The sequence below is a fragment of the Gopherus evgoodei genome, chromosome 5 (assembly GCF_007399415.2).
Source record: "Gopherus evgoodei ecotype Sinaloan lineage chromosome 5, rGopEvg1_v1.p, whole genome shotgun sequence".
NCBI lineage: Eukaryota > Metazoa > Chordata > Testudines > Testudinidae > Gopherus > Gopherus evgoodei.
Window position 1 is genome coordinate 20,749,344 of NC_044326.1, and position 19,275 is coordinate 20,768,618.

General features: G+C 40.1%; 1 protein-coding gene across 1 annotated transcript in view; it reads left to right on the plus strand.

The window, feature by feature from the left end:
- Positions 1-19,275, plus strand: part of HTT (huntingtin) — a 219,835-nt gene that overhangs the window by 17,091 nt on the left and 183,469 nt on the right. Inside the window, 7 exon segments of the mRNA XM_030564220.1 lie at positions 597-656; positions 4,161-4,240; positions 6,590-6,728; positions 7,037-7,178; positions 14,682-14,860; positions 15,428-15,632; positions 16,591-16,638. Coding sequence (XP_030420080.1) covers positions 597-656; positions 4,161-4,240; positions 6,590-6,728; positions 7,037-7,178; positions 14,682-14,860; positions 15,428-15,632; positions 16,591-16,638 — 853 coding nt within the window.

Sequence of the window (19,275 nt, forward strand, 5' to 3'; positions counted from 1 at the left end):
TTGGTGCCTCATAATGTGTAATCTTTAATGGCAATGCCTTCAAGAATTAAGTTTTAATTTGTCTTACACCTTGCAAAATCAGCCTGCTTCAGATAGCTAGTATTGGATTTGATCCTGTAAGCTGCTAAATACTGTAGATTTCCATCTAAATTGATGAAAGTTGAAGCAACTCATCACTTTGTAGAACAAGGCTGCTGGATTTTCCTTCAGATACTTGTCTTCAATAGCAAACATCCATCACCACTGTATGTAAGCACTTACTAGATAAATTAGGTTTTCATGACAAGGGAACTAATAGACTTGGAGTCTTCTACTCTTTTCCCTTCCTTTGTATTAGAGACTCTGTTTGAGATAAATATTCCCCCCCCCCCCTTCTTCTTTCTTCCCTCTTCCTTTTGGCTGTGGTAAAAAGCTTTCTCAAAGAGGAGAGTCTTGCAGCATCTAACACTTACTCCTTTCCCTGCTCCTCCCCTATAAAAGATCATCTGGTCAGATTGCCTCGTATTTTCAGAAGGTGTTCCAGTACAAGTGTAGCATTGTTAGTTGAAAATCACATTGTGCTGTGGTACAATAAACTCTGTTTCATTTTGTTATAGGCTTTGATGGATTCCAACCTTCCTAGGTTACAGTTAGAACTCTATAAAGAAATTAAAAAGGTGAGTGTAGTTCTTTCCTTTAATCTATTTGGGCATGTCTGATATTTAATAATTTTAAATATTTTGTTAGATTAATGTTATGTATTGATCTGTGAAGTGGTTTTTTAAGAACTGTAAATTTCTCTTTGATTAAATTGACATTTAAATTGAGCTGCTGCAAGAGCTATATTTATTGATTTCTTTTTAATGTATATTTGTGTGTGAGAATGTGTGGATGTCGAACAAAAATGTCCCTTGTTAACAGCTGCTCAGGTGACATGCACCTCCATATAGCTTGGCAAACCTCTTTCTTTCCACTGAAGGCCACACTTTTATTATATATGCAAGCTAATTATTTTAGTCTGTGGTACTTCTGTAGCAGGTGCCTGTAAGAAGAAGAAATTAAACAAATGTTAAATGCCGAACATTGTATCACTGGGTGACTGCTTACTGCACCTGTGAAGACATACGCATGAAGAGACTATATAGCCGGACCAGTGTTGTCATTAATCAATCCTAACACATTCTTAATGCTTTTAATGTATTTCTTATGAGAGGTAAGGGAAATATTACTCACTAGAATAGTGTTCGGGGAAGATAGAAGTTCTATTCAGGATTCCAGCAGCTCTTCTCTGCTGAAGATTAAAACACTCTGTGGAACCCCATGCAAGTCTCTCATTATTTGCCATGTTATATGTAGGTGCTCTTGCATCTTGATCAGAACTATGAGTAAAATATAAACCCTATTACTTTCATTATTTTTAAAAAATAGCCAACAACTTCAGACATTCCTTCTAAAGCAGAGGTTCTCAAACTGGGAGTCGGGACCCCTCAGGGGATCGCGAGGTCATTACATGGGAGGTCACGACCTGTCAACCTCCACCCCAAACCTCTCTTGCCTGCAGAATTTATAATGGTGTTAAATTAAACACCTTTTTTAATATATTTATTAGGGGGGGTCGCACTCAGAGGCTTGCAATGTGAAAGGGGTTGCCAGTAAAAAAAAGTTTGAGACCCGCAGTTCTAAGTGGTAGGAGAAGCTCACAGTTTGAAAGGATTTTACCTGTATTGAGAGGTTGTGCTAACTGTTCCACTCTCCTCCTAACCTGGGCTATTAATGACTTGTGAATATTAATCTTGTCTATATGGACAGATTATAGAGATACAAAAAGAGACAGAAAAAAATGTGTTTAAACTGAAGTTTTAAACACTCATCTGTTTTTCGAGTGTATGCAGCCATGTATTACACTTGCGTGCTTGTTGCACAGGAGCTGGAGAATTTTGACTAGCAGTACCCATGTGTGCACGCACTCACTTCTCAGGGCCATAGCTCTCTTCCCTCCCCCCCCCCGGCTATATGAGATGATAATAATAATAATTGGAGATATACCAATCTCCTAGAACTGAAAGGAACCTTGAAAGGTCTCCAATCCAGCCCCCTGCCTTCATTAGCAGGACCAGTTTTTGCCCCAGATCCCTAAGTGGCCCCCTCAATGACTGAACTCACAACCCTGGGTTTAGCAGGCCAATGCTCAAACCACTGAGGTATCCCTCCCCCAAGGATGTCTAGCCACGTCTAGTTTTCTATCTGAACAGGACTAAACTGTTTCAAAATTTGCCTTGCCTGTTTGTGTAAGATGCAGTTTGTATGACGGGGTAAGTGGTTTTTTCACAGATGATCTCCAAATGGATATTGTCCTGTATCAAGACTGGATATGAAATAGCTTTGGCTATGCCTCCTTAACAGATGCGAGATCATTCTACAAGAGCTTGAGGAATGTTAATAGGATTCCTCAGTGACATCTCAGTACTGTACATTTGCAGGGCAGCTATGTGTTCATCCATATATTTACAAACCATTACTGCGTCTTCCAGGGTGGATACAAGCTTTCGTAGGCAGTCCTGCAATCCTTGTTTAGTTAGACTCCAAGCCCTGCCTCCTGGGGTGGGTATTGCTTGTGAGTCACCTAAGTGGAATACACTACTTACTGTAACTGTAGTTTTTTGAGAGGCTATATAGGTGGGTATTTCATGACCCACCCTCCATCCCTTCTGCATCGGGTATTGTCTCTGGCTGTTTGGTGCGAAGGAACTTAAGGGGTTCAGGTCAGTGCCACCTCATATAGCCAGAGGAGCGGCTATGGCCATGAAGTGTGAGCACAGCTGCTCTTTGGGCACTGCCAGGCAAAGTTATCTGGCCGGCATGCTGAGCATGCACACATCTAAGTGGAATGCATGTTTGCATCACACCTTGAAGAACCACAGTTACAATAAGTTACCATTTCTTACAATGCTTTTAGACTCCAATCGCTATTTGTCAAAGGATTCAACTTCCACTTCTAAAAAATAGATCAGATTTAAAGCAATATGTTCCCTTTATGCTGAGTCACAAGAAGTCCTGTCTAGCAGGGACCTGTCTGCTTAAAAAAAAAAGAAAACGCACATGGTACTTTCCCTATTTTCCATTGCTTGGTTCAGGACAATAACCCAAATTCCAAGGAGTACATAGTTTGGATTTCAGGTGAAGTTTTTACTACAGTTTTTTACAAAGTTAAGTATAATCTTGTTTCTTTGATACCACCATGATAAGCAGCTTGTATATAGACAGGAAGAATTCACACATGAGAAACCAATTCAAGAATCCCTCAGTTCAGTCTTTAATCTCTTTGGTTTCTAACATTATGGGATTCGCATGCAGTTGATATTCTTGAAAGCACTTGGTATTAATGACCTGCTGAAGAAGAGTATGAAACATCTACACATTTCAAGATGCATATGATGACTGTAGTGTCTCATATCATTAATTTAACATTGCTAGAGAGTGAATTTTTTTCCACCGTGTTCAAAATGACTTCAAAAGCTCTCCTATTTGTGTTTCCCTGTGAGTTTACTGTTTTGAACCAATTCTGTTATGGATGAGGACCATACTTCTAGTTAAGCTTTTTGTTTTTTATTTTAAAAAAAAGCAAACACCTCTCTCTCCAGCAACATGCACATTGCAGGTTTAAATCTTAAATTGAAATGGGCCAGCCATCTTGGGCTGTGGAGTGAAGCCTGAATTTATGACTCTTGACCAGAAACTATTAGATGTTGGCATTTTATCATTCTGCGTTATGCTGTGAGATGCAAGATGGCGAGCAGGAACAATCTGCTGTTACCTGTGGCTGGACACAGCCTTATTGCTGAAGTTGATCTCTGCAGAGACATTCACTTTCTCTTGCATATGACTACCTTCTCTGGTCCCTGTTTTTGACCACTTGATAAAACTCCAGGAAGAGACTAAAAAATTGAGCTTTTTGAACACATTTTTATGTACCTTTTCAGCCAGGAGAGCGTTTAGGCTGTCCTTTGTTTTTAATGTCACTTCCTGTCTGAAAGCCATATTAGGATTTACAAGCATGAGATGTTAGGGAATTGAATCTCTTTTGTAGTTAAAATTCATATACCGTCAAAATCACTTTATCCAGTTTTAAAGGATGTTTGTGAGTGCTGATCTGTAACAAATTATACATTCAATCTATCTAGAATGGTGCTTCTCGAAGCCTACGTGCTGCAGTTTGGAGGTTTGCTGAGCTTGCCCATCTGGTTCGACCTCAGAAGTGCAGGTAGGTGACTCACATTTTTGGTATGCAGAAGTGCTATTTGTCTACCATACAAAAACATAAAATTGAAAAAGTAAATAGATCATCACTGGTGGCAGTGCTGCTTCATAATCCAAACTGAGATGTTAATTTAATAAAGCTGTTGGGGATTCAGTGGGATTCCCGTATGGTCCTTTGAAATTCCACGTGTTGCGCATAATTCAGTGGTATAAATTTAGCTGTATTTTTACCAAAGGATAGAATTTTGATGTAATTTCTTGACCTTTCTCATCCCCCCAAGCCTTATTGTGTTTCACTGCATTAAATGTGTTAACTGAAAAAAAATCTAGACAAATCAGCATCACACAAAATACTTCATACTTGCATAGCGCTGTGCATCTGATCTCAAAGAACTTTACAAAAATGATAATCCCTGGTTTCTAGATGAGGAATCCAAGTCACAGATATGAAATAATTACTTGCCTGAGGTTACCTAGCCACATATGGCAGATTTAAAAACTGGACCCGAGTCTCCTGACTTCCTGTCTTTCTGTAACTGCTAGACCACACTGCTTCCCATTCTTATCTTGTGAATCTCTTTCTATAGTTATTTCTATTAACTATTTATTATTGTGTAATCCAAAGATCCCATTAATGATTGGGGACTGCAGCAATAATTGGGGCTTAGTAGGACTACCCTAGTTGTGAGCTTAATTGTGGGAAAGTGGAGGGAAGCTTTTGAAATAGTCTGGTCTCTATAATAACAAATGTTGATGGGGAAAAGATAACAAATCCAACCCAGTCTGTTAAATAAAATTGTTTTACAAAATTTGTAAAAGTGAAAAACACTGACTTAATCTAAACAAAAAAGTCTTTCAGATATAATTCAAGGATTCTGGTGAGATCATATCTGGCAAACAAAAAGTGTGTGGGACTGGAAATTAATGGGCCAAAACTAGTGGGTTGGAAATTAGGCCTAATTGGTGGACATGTTAATGAAGGGATGGGTTATTACACCCATCTCTTCCTTTTGGGGTCCTTAAACAAAGAGACTTTGGGAGGAAGATTTGGTGCAAGCGAATAGTGCCGGGCAGAGATAAGGGGAGGGCGTGAGCTTCATCATTCTGGCTGCCACCACCACCATTTTCTGGGACCCCTGGGATCCACCATGGCACTGTTGGGCCTTCAGTGTCCTGATCCTAAAACATGCCCTGACTACACTGGGTCAAATTACACGGCCACCTCCATTGGCTCTGATTTAAATCCCAAACGCCATCAGAGATCTGAGACTTTGTCACGCCTCTTGTGTGTCTTTTTCTTGCCAACTGTATTTCTTTCTCTTCGCTATTCCTCTTCTTTTGCATTCTGTATAAGAATCTGGCTTACCCAGATAGACTGCATATTTTACAACACTGTTGTAAGCCTGTGACCAAAAAGACAAGCAATGCCTAAACAGCCCAATGCTGGTAAAAGTTTGCCAGGTCTCAAAGTAATTAATAAAATGGTGTGTTTGTGCATGTGTTTCTCCAGCAGTGAGGTAGCTAGTAAAAGTGAACACCACAGATGGAAGCAGTAGTATTTTTCTATCTCTGCTGGGTTTTTTTCTCTTCCCTTTTGTGTGCATTTGTCTCGTTTTGTCTTAAAAGCAAACAAACAAAAAACAGGACTTGACTTTAACAACAGCTCCAGCCCATTGCAACTAACTTAGCCTCTTTATTCCGGAAAGGACAGTTATTGCCATCTTTTATACTATCGAAAGACTGTAAAAAAAGGTTTGTTCCTATAAAAACTCTGTATAGCTAAAGAGAAAGGGAACAAAGGTTATGGTTAAAACGGAAGCCTTATTTAACACTTTACATTTCAAATGCTTTAACTGTTTGTTTCTCTTTCTTTTCTGTATCTTTTAATAAAATGTTAACAAAAAATTTAATGGAGTGTTTGCCATGGTACTAAGGAGGCAGAGGTTTCTGTATACTAATAACTGAAGCTTGTTTGAAACTATTTAATGTTGGACAGTGACAGTTATATTAACACCTTTAACACTTTGATCGGATATAGTCCATTGAAATTAATACAACAGGCCGCATTGTGTTTTGCTCTGTACAAACCCTCATGAAGACAATAGTCCCTGCCCCAAAATTGTAGTTCAGTGTTGTGTACTCTTTGTAACGTCTTCCACTTCTAATCATCATAGTGGTGTATATGTTGTATTGCTGATATATTGTATCTTTATGTATGTGAATATAATACTGTTGTACAGCACTCCGAGCTTTGATGGGGGCTGTATTAGAAAGAATGTCTCAAATGCTTATGATTAGATAATATATAAAATATTATTGACCAAAAGAATTCTTATTCCTGTGCTATAACTAGGCCATACTTAGTCAACCTATTGCCCTGTCTAACGCGAATAAGTAAGCGGCCTGAAGAATCGGTACAAGAGACAGTGGCTGCAGCAATACCAAAAATCATGGCAGCATTTGGCAACTTTGCAAATGACAATGAAATCAAGGTACACCTGTTTTAAACTATTAAGAAACATTTTTATTACACATGAGAACATAGTTAATCAACCATTAGAACCTAATCAGATGTTACAGACGGTAGTGTAACGGCTACCAGATTTGAATTATTAAAACATGTATTATTTATATTTTCCTCCACCCTTTGGATTATTTATAGGAATTTTTTTAAATCAAAATAACTTTTTGGGTGGATGGAGGGGAAGAATTTTCTTGTTTTGCTTACTGAGTTCTGCCTGTCTTGAAGTAACTTTTATGATTTTTTTTTATTTTTTTTTTTAATTTTTGTAACTTTTAGGTTTTATTGAAGGCTTTCATTGCTAATCTTAAATCCAGTTCTCCTACCATCCGTCGAACAGCAGCTGGATCAGCAGTGAGCATCTGTCAACACTCACGAAGAACACAATATTTTTATACCTGGTTACTGAATGTGCTTTTAGGTAAGATTCAGGAAACTGCTCTTACATCCTCAAGGCATGAGTAATATTGGAAAAAACAGAATTGGCAAATATAAAATTAAACCGTTATAGTAATTCCTATGTTAGGTAGCTTTGCTGCCAACTTCTAACCTGCATGTTAGGTGTCACCAGTGCTTGCTCTGTGGGTACGCAGATGTCTTCTAGGGGCTACATCAACTCATTTCGACAGTTACCTAGTTTTACAACAGGCTACCTATAAAGCACTAATGAAGTCAGTACAAGCTAAAATTTCATACAGACAATGACTTGTTTATACTGTGCTCTATATACTATGCACTGAAATGCAAGTACAATATTTATATTCTAATCAATTTACTTTATAATTATGTGGTAAAAATGAGAAATTAAGCAATTTTTCAGTACTAGTATGCTTTGACACTTCTTATATTTCTATTTCTGATTTTGTAAGCAGGTAGTTTTCAGTACGCAAGACAAATGAAACTCCTGAAAGGGGTACAGTAATCTTGAAAGGTTGAGAACCGCTGCTTTATGATATTGTGGCACATTTAATCAACATAATGAAAAAAATACGTATGGCCCATTTTTGCCTTTTGTCAGGGGGACTTTTACAGATATATAATAAAATAATGCCATATTTCTGCGGTACTCATCACCTCTTCCCAAATCAGATAAATGCTATATCAGAACTTTGGATAGATAATCTAGAAGCATAGATTAATGAAAAAGCATAGTCCACAAAATAAAATGAGAGCATTGTGACTTAAAACATGTGTATATAATGAAAAAAGAAAAGTTGGAATAATCCAGTAAATCAGAACTCCCAGTGTGCTTGAAGGATCAACAGTTTCATTAGTCTGTCAACTGTGAAAATGTCCTTCTAATTCTAGTTCTGTTAATGGAATAAGCATGTGGATTTATTGCTAAAAGAAAAAAATACAATTATTTCATTGCCAAATCTTAAATTTTTTATCAAAAAAGTTAAAAAACAAACAAACAAAACTGAAGTCAAATCAATGTTATGATTATTTTAGTGTTTAGGCTTGGCAAGATGGACACTGCCCAGGGCAGGTGTCAAGTGACTATTACTTAATGTTGAAAGATAATAGGCAAAGAAGGGGAGCTTGCAGTTGGGGCATTGGGAGGGGTCATTTTGGGATCTGAGAAGGCTTACAAAACGTGTGTGAAACCACGATTGTGTGCAGTAGAGTTTTGTCTTTGGTGTGGAGGGTCTTGGTTCTTTCCCCTGAGGGTATCTGTTTGACTTTCTAATTGCTTCTCTTTGTGGATACCTACATTTTCTGGAGTTTCCTTCATGTCCATTTTTCCTTCTTTAAAAGCCAGCCTTGAAGATCCTCTTGGCCATCCTTGCTTTAAGGGCACTTCTTTACCTTTCTATACTTGAAGAACTAAGTCTTGAGTTAAAAAAATGCTTCCACAATTTTAGATAGGTGGATTTTTTACTCTCTTCTAAAAATTAGAAGGCATTCTGTGGCTGCCCCCACCCGTAACATGACATTGTGTAGTTACTTTAGAAGCAGTACTTTGAGCAGAGACTTTGAGGTCCCCGGTACTGTCCACCAGTAAGCATTGAGGAGGGCAAGTCAGGGTCTGCTACAGGAAGAGTCCCTCTACAGTACTGACCTTTTCTAATTGGGGTCATCAGTTCCAGCGCCAGTGCCTGGGCTGTTGAGACTGATGTCTGCTATGGTACTGACTACTTCATTCAGCAACAGAAGCACCAGGGAAATCTCGGCAGCAATGATGCTGGAGACCTGTGTCGTGCCACAAGATGTACTCTTGGCACTGGACTCACTGATGGTATCAGAGTGAAGCTGGCCGATACCAATGTGGATCCTTAGGCCATGGCTATGGACTTAACTCAGAGTTGTGATGAACTCTTGATATGGGGCAGGGCTGGAGCATCAGAGCATCCAGCACTTGCTTGACCCGTGCACTCTAAGGGTAAACCTAGCATATCATTCCTTATAGTGGTATGTCTCTGGAGAGAAGCTCTTAAACTTCAGAACCATCCTCCTTGGAGTGTGAGAGAGGCTCTTCTGCTCCTTGAAAAGGAGGCACTCCCCTTCTTCTTCATGAAGGGAGTTCAAGCAGCAAAGAGTCCTGTGGCACCTTGTAAACTAACAGACGTATTGGAGCATGAGCTTTCATGGGTGAATACCCACTTCATGCATCTGACAAAGTGGGTATTCACTCACGAAAGCACATGCTCCAATATGTCTGTTAGTCTATAAGGTGCCACAGGACTCTTTGCTGCTTTTACAGATCCAGACTAATGCGGCTACTCTTCTGATACTTGACAAAGGAGTTCAGTTACTATCCACTAAATGTTCAGAGATAAAGACTCTTGCTTCTGTCATGGCTCCTGGAACCCGTGGGGCATGCATCCCACTTCCGGATCCTCTCAAGGTCATCACCAGATCTCCTAGCAGAGGACATGCAAGGGCACATGAGGAGGCCCAGGAGGTTATTGTTGGTACCACAGAAGATTCTCAGGCCTGCAGGCATTGGAACCTCCACCCATTGCGCTACAGGAGGATCGGCCTCAGTCTCCTCTGCAGTCATCCTCCTCATCGCCAAGTGAGACTATTGTACTCTGGGATTCCTTACCTGTCCAAAATGACTGTAAGACTTACCATGATCCTTTTAAGGAGAGTAGTTACCTCTTGATATTCCTCTTGAGGTGGTCCAAGATAATTCTTGCAGGCTGGTAGACATTCTGAGTTCGGCAGAGCCTTCTGCCTATCAGCAAGGCCAGACTAAATCTGCAAAATCCTTGTGGCAACTGTCACCCTCTGCCTTCAACAGCCAAGAGAATCAAGAAAAGATGTCCCTTCTCAAGGCTATGAATGTTTTTATAACTATCCTTCCTTAGTTGTCACAGCAGCAAATGAAAGAGTGCCATCAGGGTAAACCCTTTTCTACCCCAAAGGACAAGAATACAAAGAAATTAGGCTTTTTGGTAGAAAAATCTATTCCACATCTGGTCTTCGATTTTGTATAGTTAACCAACAAACCTTGTTGGCCAGATATGACCTCTTCCTCTGGGACAGTAAGCTGAAGATCTCAGACAAGTTGCCAGAGGATGCCATACACGGCCAGACAAGGGGAAGCTGTTGGCTTACAGCTCTCTGCAAGCATCGTTAGGTGGGGCATATTTGGTGGCCAGGTCCCTGGAATCTGCAGTATCTATGCACAGATGTTGGTGACTTCAGTCCTTTGGTCTATCACAGGAGCCCAGCAGACGATCTAGGATCTCCCTTTTGAGGGTCCTTATGCTCTTCTTGCAGAAGACTAATGAGACACTCCACATTCTCCAAGATTTGAGGGCCATGTTGTAATCATTGGGATTTTTTTTGCTTTTTCCTAAAAGAAAACAATTCTGCCAGCAGAGATCCCTTCCTTTCCCATTGAGGCAGCCTGACCAATCTAGAAAACAGAGGAAAAAACACAGGAGAAGACCATTTCCTCCTCAGTTTTCTTCTTTGGCAGGTTCTTCAAGATAGTTGGGAAGTCCATAGATGTCTGTTTGACTGTCTTGTCAAGGACAGAGTACCAGATCACAATGTACCAGTTTTCTCCCTCCTCATTTTTTTCCAATAGGTTTTCTCACTTCCTGTATGCTTGGTCCCATCTTACTACAGACCAATGGGTCCAAAGTACTGTGGAACAGGACACACACTGCAGTTTGTCTGTCCCCCTCTTTTAATCCCCTTTCCCATCTGTCTTCAGGGACCACTCTCATGAGGATGTCCTTCTCCAAGAAGTGCAGGCTCTCCTCCATTTGAGAACTATAAAAGAGATTCACTCTCTCCACCTAGTGAAGGGTTTCTGTTCATGTTACATCTGATTCCAAAGAGAAGATGAGGTCTCATGCCCTTCCTAGACTTGCAACATTTGAATTAATATATAAAGAAAATAAGGTTTCACATGATCACTCTGGCCTCTGTCATCTCCTCTGAGGATCCAGGCAACTGGTACTCTGCTCTTGACATGAAGGATGCATATTTTCATGTTGCTATTCATCAAACCCATAGAAGATTCCTAAGATTTCTGGTCAGCAACATTATCAGTTTATGGTCCTATCCTTCAGGGTGTCTGTGTGTCTGCAAAATGCATGGTGGCCATAGCTCAGGGGTTCTCAGACTAGGAGTCGGGACCCCTTAGGGCGTTGCAGGGTTATTACATGGGGGATCACAAGCTGTCAACCTCCACCCCAAACCCCATTTTGCCTCCAGCATTTATAATGGTGTTAAATATATAAAAAATGTTTTTAGTTTATAAGGGGTGTTGCATTCAGAGGCTTGCTACGTGACAGGGGTCACCAGTAAAAATGTTTTGAGCCACTGCCATAGCTGCATTCCTAATTAAAGCAGGGATGCAAATATTTCCGTCCCTGGACAATTGGCTGATATGAGGTCTATCCAAGCTCCAAACAGAAGTCATTCTATCCTGGATCTGTCCCTTTTCAGTGTTCTGGATCTGTTGATCAATGAGGACAAATCAGTATAAATAAATAAAAGAGAATAAAATGTATAGGGATGATTCTGAATTGTATAATAGTCAGGGTATTTCTGCCTGAAGCCAGATTCCAGATAGTGTTAAACATTTCCATAGTTCTGAAAGCCCATCCACTTACAACATTAAGAAATTTCCCCAGACTACAGAGACACATGGCCTCCTGCACGTGTGTGATTCGGCATGCCAGGCTTTGTCTCAAAAAGTTGCAGGGCTGGTTCAAGTTGGTTTACTCCTCCCTCGTGACCCGTTGGACATGCCGATTCAAGTACTAGCCTCGTTGGACTGGTGGTGAATGGATCTGGCCAACGTATATAATGGGAATTTCCTTCACCCTCCCTTAACCATATTGACTCTGGTTACAGATACTTCCTCTGTAGGTTGTGGAGCTCACCTAGTAAACCTACCAAATCAAGCTGTGTGTTCTCAGCAAGATTTGACCCTCCACGTAAACATAAAGCAATTGTGGGATATTCATCTGGCTTGTAGATCCTCTCCCTTCATGTGAAGGAGAAAAGATCAACAAGTCCTCATGGACAATGCTGAGGCAGTATTCTATGTGAATGGGCAAGAAGGTTTCAGATCAGATTGCCTCTGTGAAGAGGCAATATAGCTAAGAGTTTTGTATTGCCAATGCAATACACCTCAGCCTCCTGGGAGTTCAGTAAGTAGATTGTTCAGCAGAGCTCACAAGCAGTCTCTCAAGCTGGATATGGTGAGATTAATTTTTCAAACCTGAGAGGTCTCACACACAGACTTATCTGCTACTCTTCCTAACAGAATGTAGTAGGTTTGTTGTTGCAGGGTAGCGCACAGTCAGGGATCTCTGATAGATGCTTTCCTACAGTCTTGGAATGGCAATGTGATGTATACCTGCCTTCCCATTCTGCTTCTTCCCAGGGTGTTGCTCAAGCAGGATCATGCTCATATGATCCTCATATCCCTGGTGTGGCCACGCCAGCATTGGTTCTCCAGTTTCCTGAGTCTCTTGGCAGGGCTTCTTTGGTACTACCTTCAGAACTGGATTTGATCTCCCATGATCCCAACCTACTACATCCCAACCTGGCTGCTCTCCATCTCACGGCCTGGATGCTCCATGTTCAGTGCCTCAGGAAGCAGAGTGTTTCAGGAAATGTACAAAAAATTCTCCAGAATATCAGAAAGCTACCTACTAGATATACTTACCTGTTAAAGTGAAAATGATTCTCCTTATGGTCAAAACAGGAAGGGTGTTTTGCCAATCCTAGCTTCTCCCAACGTATTTTGGATTACTTGTTCTACCAAAACCACAAGTCCTGTCATTTAGCTGCCAGGTAAACCCTAATGGAACTATCTTTGCTTTCCACCCTCCAATTGTGGGCTGCTTGGTATTTTCTGGTCCGATGTCAGATTCTTAAGTGTCTGGCCAGGTTATATCCCCATGTCATAGATCACTTTCGTCTCTGGCTCTTAAATCTGGTGCCAGAAAGTGAGATGGGATTGCCATTTGAACTGGTTGCTGCCTGCTCTTTGCTACATCTCTCCAAGGAAGTAGCATTTTTGATAGCTGTTCCCTCTGCGAGAAGAGTCTGGAGTTATGAGTATTGGGAGCTGATCCTCCTTATGTTTTTTATATATTTGTGTCTATGCCTCAAATTCCTGACAAAGGTAGTATCAAAATTCCACCTCAGACAGGGCATATTATTACCAGTGTTCATAAAGAGGAGGAGAGGCTCCATACCTTGGATGTAGAAGGGCCATTGCCTTTTACTTAGACAGGACTAGATCTCTTATGTTGTCATTCCAGCTGTTCATCACAGTTGCAGACAGGATGAAAAGCCTTCCAGTCTCAATGTAGAAGATTTCGTCCAGGATTTTTTTCCTGCATATGCCTATGCTACCAATATACCTCCCCTAGCCAGGTGGTAGCTGTGCAAGGTGTCATGCAGCTTCCACAGCTTTTTTGTGGATGTGAAGGGGGCTCAAATACTCACCCCAGACATTTTGCAGAGCTGCAGCTTGGTCATTGGTATATACTTCTACTACTTACTATGCTGTATCTTAGCTTTCCAGAGATATAGCAAGTTTGGACAAATAGCTGTTCAGTCCTTGTTCAAGTAGATTCTGAATCCCACCTCCAGTTTGAACTGCTTGTGATTCACCTGAAGTGGAATGGACATGTGCAGTCACTTGAAGAAAAAATAGTTACTAACCTTTTCTGTAACTGTTGTTCTTAAAGATGTTTCACATGTCCATTCCATGGTCTGCTCTCCTTCTTCTGTATGGAATCTGGTACTAAGAAACTGAGTGGAGTCTGGTATAACTCTGACCTTTATACCATGGTGCAGCAGCACAAGACAGCAGATGCTGCCTGTGCTGCCCCAGAGGGTACCACCAAGGCAGGACTGGCGCTAGGGGTTTGAGCGCCCTAGGCACATGGCCATTTCGCCACCCCGCGCGCTGGTCCCTCGGCTCTGCAGTCCTACCTGCGGACAGTCAGCTGCTTCCACGGCTCCGGTGGAGCTGCCGCAGTCATGCGAGCAGCTGACCATCCGCATGCACAACTACGGCACCTCCACCGAACCAGCGGACCCTCCGCAGGCACCACTGCGGCAGCTCCACCGGAGCTGCCTGCCGCCCCCTCCGGCAAAATGCCGCCCCTTAATAATGCTGGCGACCTAGGCGATTGCCTAAGCCTTCTAAATGCAAGCACCGGCCCTGCACCAAGGGAAGAATGTCTGACTTGGGTGCACACATTCCTCTGAAGTGGAATGGACATGTGCCACACATCTTGAAGGACAATTACATAGCAGGTTAGTAAGCTTTTTTTGTTCTCCATTACTCTTGCTTTTTTAGTGACACTTCTGACATAGGTGTGTGGGTTTTTTTTTGTTTTTATTGGATAAGTAAAAGAACTGATGATGATGTCTTGAGTTAATGTATAGTACTTGTACTACCAATAAGATAAGAGTCATAACTTTTTTGCAGGTTTGTTGGTTCCTGTGGAAGATGAACATCCTACTCTTTTAATTCTTGGAGTACTGCTCACACTAAGGTATCTAATACCGTTACTGCAGCAGCAAGTAAAGGATACCAGTTTGAAAGGCAGTTTTGGTGTAACACGAAAAGAAACAGAGATTTCACCTTCTCCAGATCAGCTTATACAGGTGAGAGCTGAATGGTAACTCTTTCAAAGTACTAATTGGCTTACGAGCCAGCAAACCTCCTTGTAATGCACAGTATAACAGATTTCTCATATTTGTCAACTATTTTAGTTCTGAGTTGGGAGCCATTTACAGTTTATTTTTGTCAATATTATTTTATTTGATTATGTGTTTGCCCATTGACTAGCAAAATATGAATATCATTACAAAGCAAAGTGCAATGGCAATATTATAAATTAGTAATTCTTAGGAGCTGAGGAAGCAGAAGCTGGCAAGGTTTGTGATGGTCAAGTGCAAAGTACACTTATTTGACTTGCCTTCTCTAATACAGCAATGTGTACCTTTTAAAAATAAAAACCATACCAAAACAAAACACATTGCACATACAATTTTCTCTGTGGGAAGAGGATGAGATCAAACAAACTGCATGTGACAGATGTTAGTCACGTCACTTAGTGCACTACTGGAAGTTGCTTAGAACCTCTGGCTGCAAGAGTGGTGTAGGAGCCTATTTAGAAAAGGAGATCGATAGTTATAAATATTTACTAGTAAGGTTTCTTTGATTTATAGGTCTATGAATTGACTTTGCATTACACTCAGCACCAGGACCACAATGTTGTGACTGGAGCTTTAGAACTATTACAGCAACTTTTTAGAACACCACCGCCTGATCTTCTTCATGCCCTGACCACTTCAGGAGGCATTACACAGGTCAGTGTATCCAAAGACGAGTCTATCAGCAGAAGCTGCAGTGGAAGCATAGTGGAGTTTATAGGTAAGCAATATTTTTGGTCTTTTGGCTGAGAGATCAACACACATTGCAGGCTCTTTAAATTCCTTAGTTAGCCAGAATGATAAAAGATTAGTGTTAAAAAATGGTGTGTGGAAACTTCAGGCTTGTTCAGAAGTAGGTGTGCAGATTCTTTATGCATGTAGAGGAAATTGGTAAAGATTGGCGTTTGGGATAATGTTCTTAATATACATATCTTAGTACAGTCTTTTGTACTTATCTCCTTTTTTGTTTAACCAAAAGTTGTAAGACCACCATTCTAATTGATAACTTTGAGAAAATTAATACCCTTCTTACCAATCTTTTGACCAGGCTGCTGTGATGCATAGAAGGCGATCTAATAAAAATGTACATTAACTATGAAAGCTCCTTGCCAATTGTCTAGTTTACTACCAACAATAAGCACAAATTCTCAGTGCAACTATTAAGCTTGTTTATAATTTTGTTTCTTTAGGTTTTGATGCTCTTGTCTATGAAGTACGTGTTCTTATAAATGAAATATTGTCTTAACTTTTTAATTTCCAGAAAAGAAAATGTTAGCCCCACATTGGATTTTTTAAAAAAAACTTCAATTTTATGGTGGACTCATTTTCTATATTAGAGAGAAGAATGAACTTTCCAATCTCTCTGATTTACAAGTTTTCTGATAATAGATGATGATTCATTAGCCAGGCCGAAAAAAAAACAACAAAAACCCCCCCGATATTTCAAAGACAAATGAATTGTATATTTTTAAAAGTTAAAAAACTTCAGTTGAGTTTATTTTCCTGGAGTGCAAAGAAGTGACTGAGTACAACATTTTAGAGATACTATACATGACAAGGATTTGAAACCTTAAAGGAAACACATTTTCTATTTAATTTCTAAACTTTATCTAATGGCCTTATGAGGCTATTAGAATTCCTTCTTAATTTCAGCAGCTGTTCTTTTCCGTGATTTGCAGCTACAGGGGGGTCTTCATGCAGCCCTTGTCTGTCAAGAAAACTAAAAGGTGACTATCTTCAGAATCACAGTTGTTTAATCACATGCTTTTCTGATTTTTCACTTCATTTGTCTTGCTAAATTTTGATTTCTATTCACTAATGTGTTCCTCTTTGCAACTGGGATTGAAGAGCATAAATCTAATTTTTGTAAGAGTTTGACACTACTACCAAGATATAGTGAAGTAATTAAAAAAGCAGAATATTATTGCAATTTTTTTCTTTGCTTTTGCTGGCAGAATTATTTTGATCATTGTTGATGCAGCTTTCACTGAACAGGGTCCGGTTACCTTTTTTAACAACAATATTTGACTTGGAATGAAACAGACACAACAGTTAACAGACAATTAAATTGGAAAATTATGCTTTTTGATCTTTCTAACTGTTGCATTCCTTCACTAATGCATGTGTATGTCTTGCATGTTTTAAAATACCACTTGTGCTCTGATCTGGTCTGTCTGTCCTGTGATGACTAACACTGCTCACTTATGATTATTACCTATCATTTTGATTTTTTTCTCCATCACTGGAGGTTTATGTTGAAATGTTAGTTTGAGCTATCACCCTTAAACATTCTGTGTGCAGTTTGACCATGATAACGTACTTCATGTTCAGTCATACTCGTGTAGTTTTTCTAAAGAAACTTGACAGCAGTAATGGAGTCATTTTAGACACCCTACATCAGGATTCACTAGTTCTGTCTCCTGCTGTGCCACTGCACAATCCCATTGGCTTCTGTGGTACTCTGTGTGGGAACAGAGGTCTGTGCTAACAAATTCCAGTATAGGATTTGGGGTAGAGAAGGAGGTATGTGGGAGAAAAATACCTTTCCTGGGATAAACAGTTTAGAAGTAGAATGGGGATTTAACAAGCATGTGTTGCCACTACATCAATTAGGGCCACTACAGCACCTAATTTACACTGTTTCAAATATGCTCTTTTTTCCCTCTAATTGGTTATTTTTTGTGTTAAAATAAATAAAAAATAAACTATTCTTGATCTCAGTGTGATAAGAAAGTATCTTAATGTGATAATCTGTGATGTTGCTGAATGGAATGGATGTTTGGGAGCTACAGTGATAGGTCTATATAAGACTCATTTTAGGAAAGATAAAGGAAGAGATAGTATTGAGAAAGTAGAATCTATTTCTATATGCATCTGGAAGCAAGCTTACTATGCAACAAATAAGTGAACACCACGTTACACTATATGCTAATAAAGGTGTAATCTTTGTTTTTCAAGTTTGGTTTAAATATTTTGAATATAGCAGTAAGTCTTCAGTAAAATAAGTTTATATTTTACTAATGATGATTATAGATTAAACAGTCCTTTAAATTAAAAAAACATTAAACTATCTACAATTAATTAATATAATCTTCATTTGATAAAACACGTTTTGCACATCTTGTGTCTTTGCTTAATGTCAGGTCCTGCCTGTTTAGATGATCATGAAATGAGAGCTGATATTATAATTTACATGTAGCTGCATGTAGCAGTCTTTGAGGTCAGAAGGGACCATCGTGATCCTCTAGTCTGGGGCCTGTAATGTGCAGGATATCAGAACCTTACCCACCCACTCCTGAAATAGACTCCTGATCTCTGGCTGAGTTACTAAAGGCCTCAAATCATGCTTAAAGACTTCAATTTACAGAGATTTCACCGTTACTAGCTTTACTAGTTTAAAGCTGCAAGTGACCCAGGTCCCATACTGCAGAGGAAGGGAACCCCTCCACCCCCCCAGGGTCTCTGCCAATCTGTGCTGGGGGAGAATTCCTTTTTGACCCCAGATATGACCCTGAGCATATGGGCAGGACCCACCAGGCAGATACCTGGGAAAGAATTCTCTGTAGTAACTCACAGATCTCCCCATCTAGTGTCCCAACTTGAGCCATTGAGGAATTTTGCTACTGGAAGTTGCCAGAGGGCCAAATGCCATTGTAGGCAGTCCCATCGCACCTGCCCCTCCATAAGCTTATCAAGGTCATTCTTGAAGCCAATTAGGTTTTTTGCCCCCGTTGTTTCCCTTGAAAGGCTGTTCCAGAACTTCACTCCTCTGATGGTTAGAAACCTTCACCTAATTTTGAGCCTAAATTTTTTGATGGTCATTTGTTCTTGTGTCCACCTTGAGGCTTAACTTAAATAACTCTTCTTCCTCCCTGTTTTTTATCTCTCTGCTGTATTTATAGAAAGCAATATCATCTCTCCCCTCAGTCTTCTTTTGGTTAGGCTAAACAAGCCAAGAGTTGAACTATGGCTATTGTAGTATCCTAACTGCATTTTACTTGTGCATATTTTAATCCCATACTTCATGTTTATTCCTGTAGTCTTTGGAATAGATGAACAGAATATTCAGTCTAATTATCAGTTCTTACCATGAATTTCAAAGATGCATTCCCCTTTTAGAGAAGACTTTAAAAAATTAGCAGAAGGAGCTAGCTGCATTGAAGTGGATTTCTAATTTTGCAGTTTACTGGCATTCGGAGCATTGGGGTTCTGCTCTTTTTGCTAGGAGTGGGGCTATTTGGACATTTAATACACTCCCCATGGGTCAATGGGTGGAGAGGTGAGGAAAGGGAGGGAGAAACACAGCAGCATTTGATTCCACCCCCAGCACTCTAATATTCTGCACTCTCTTGGTGCTGTTGCTT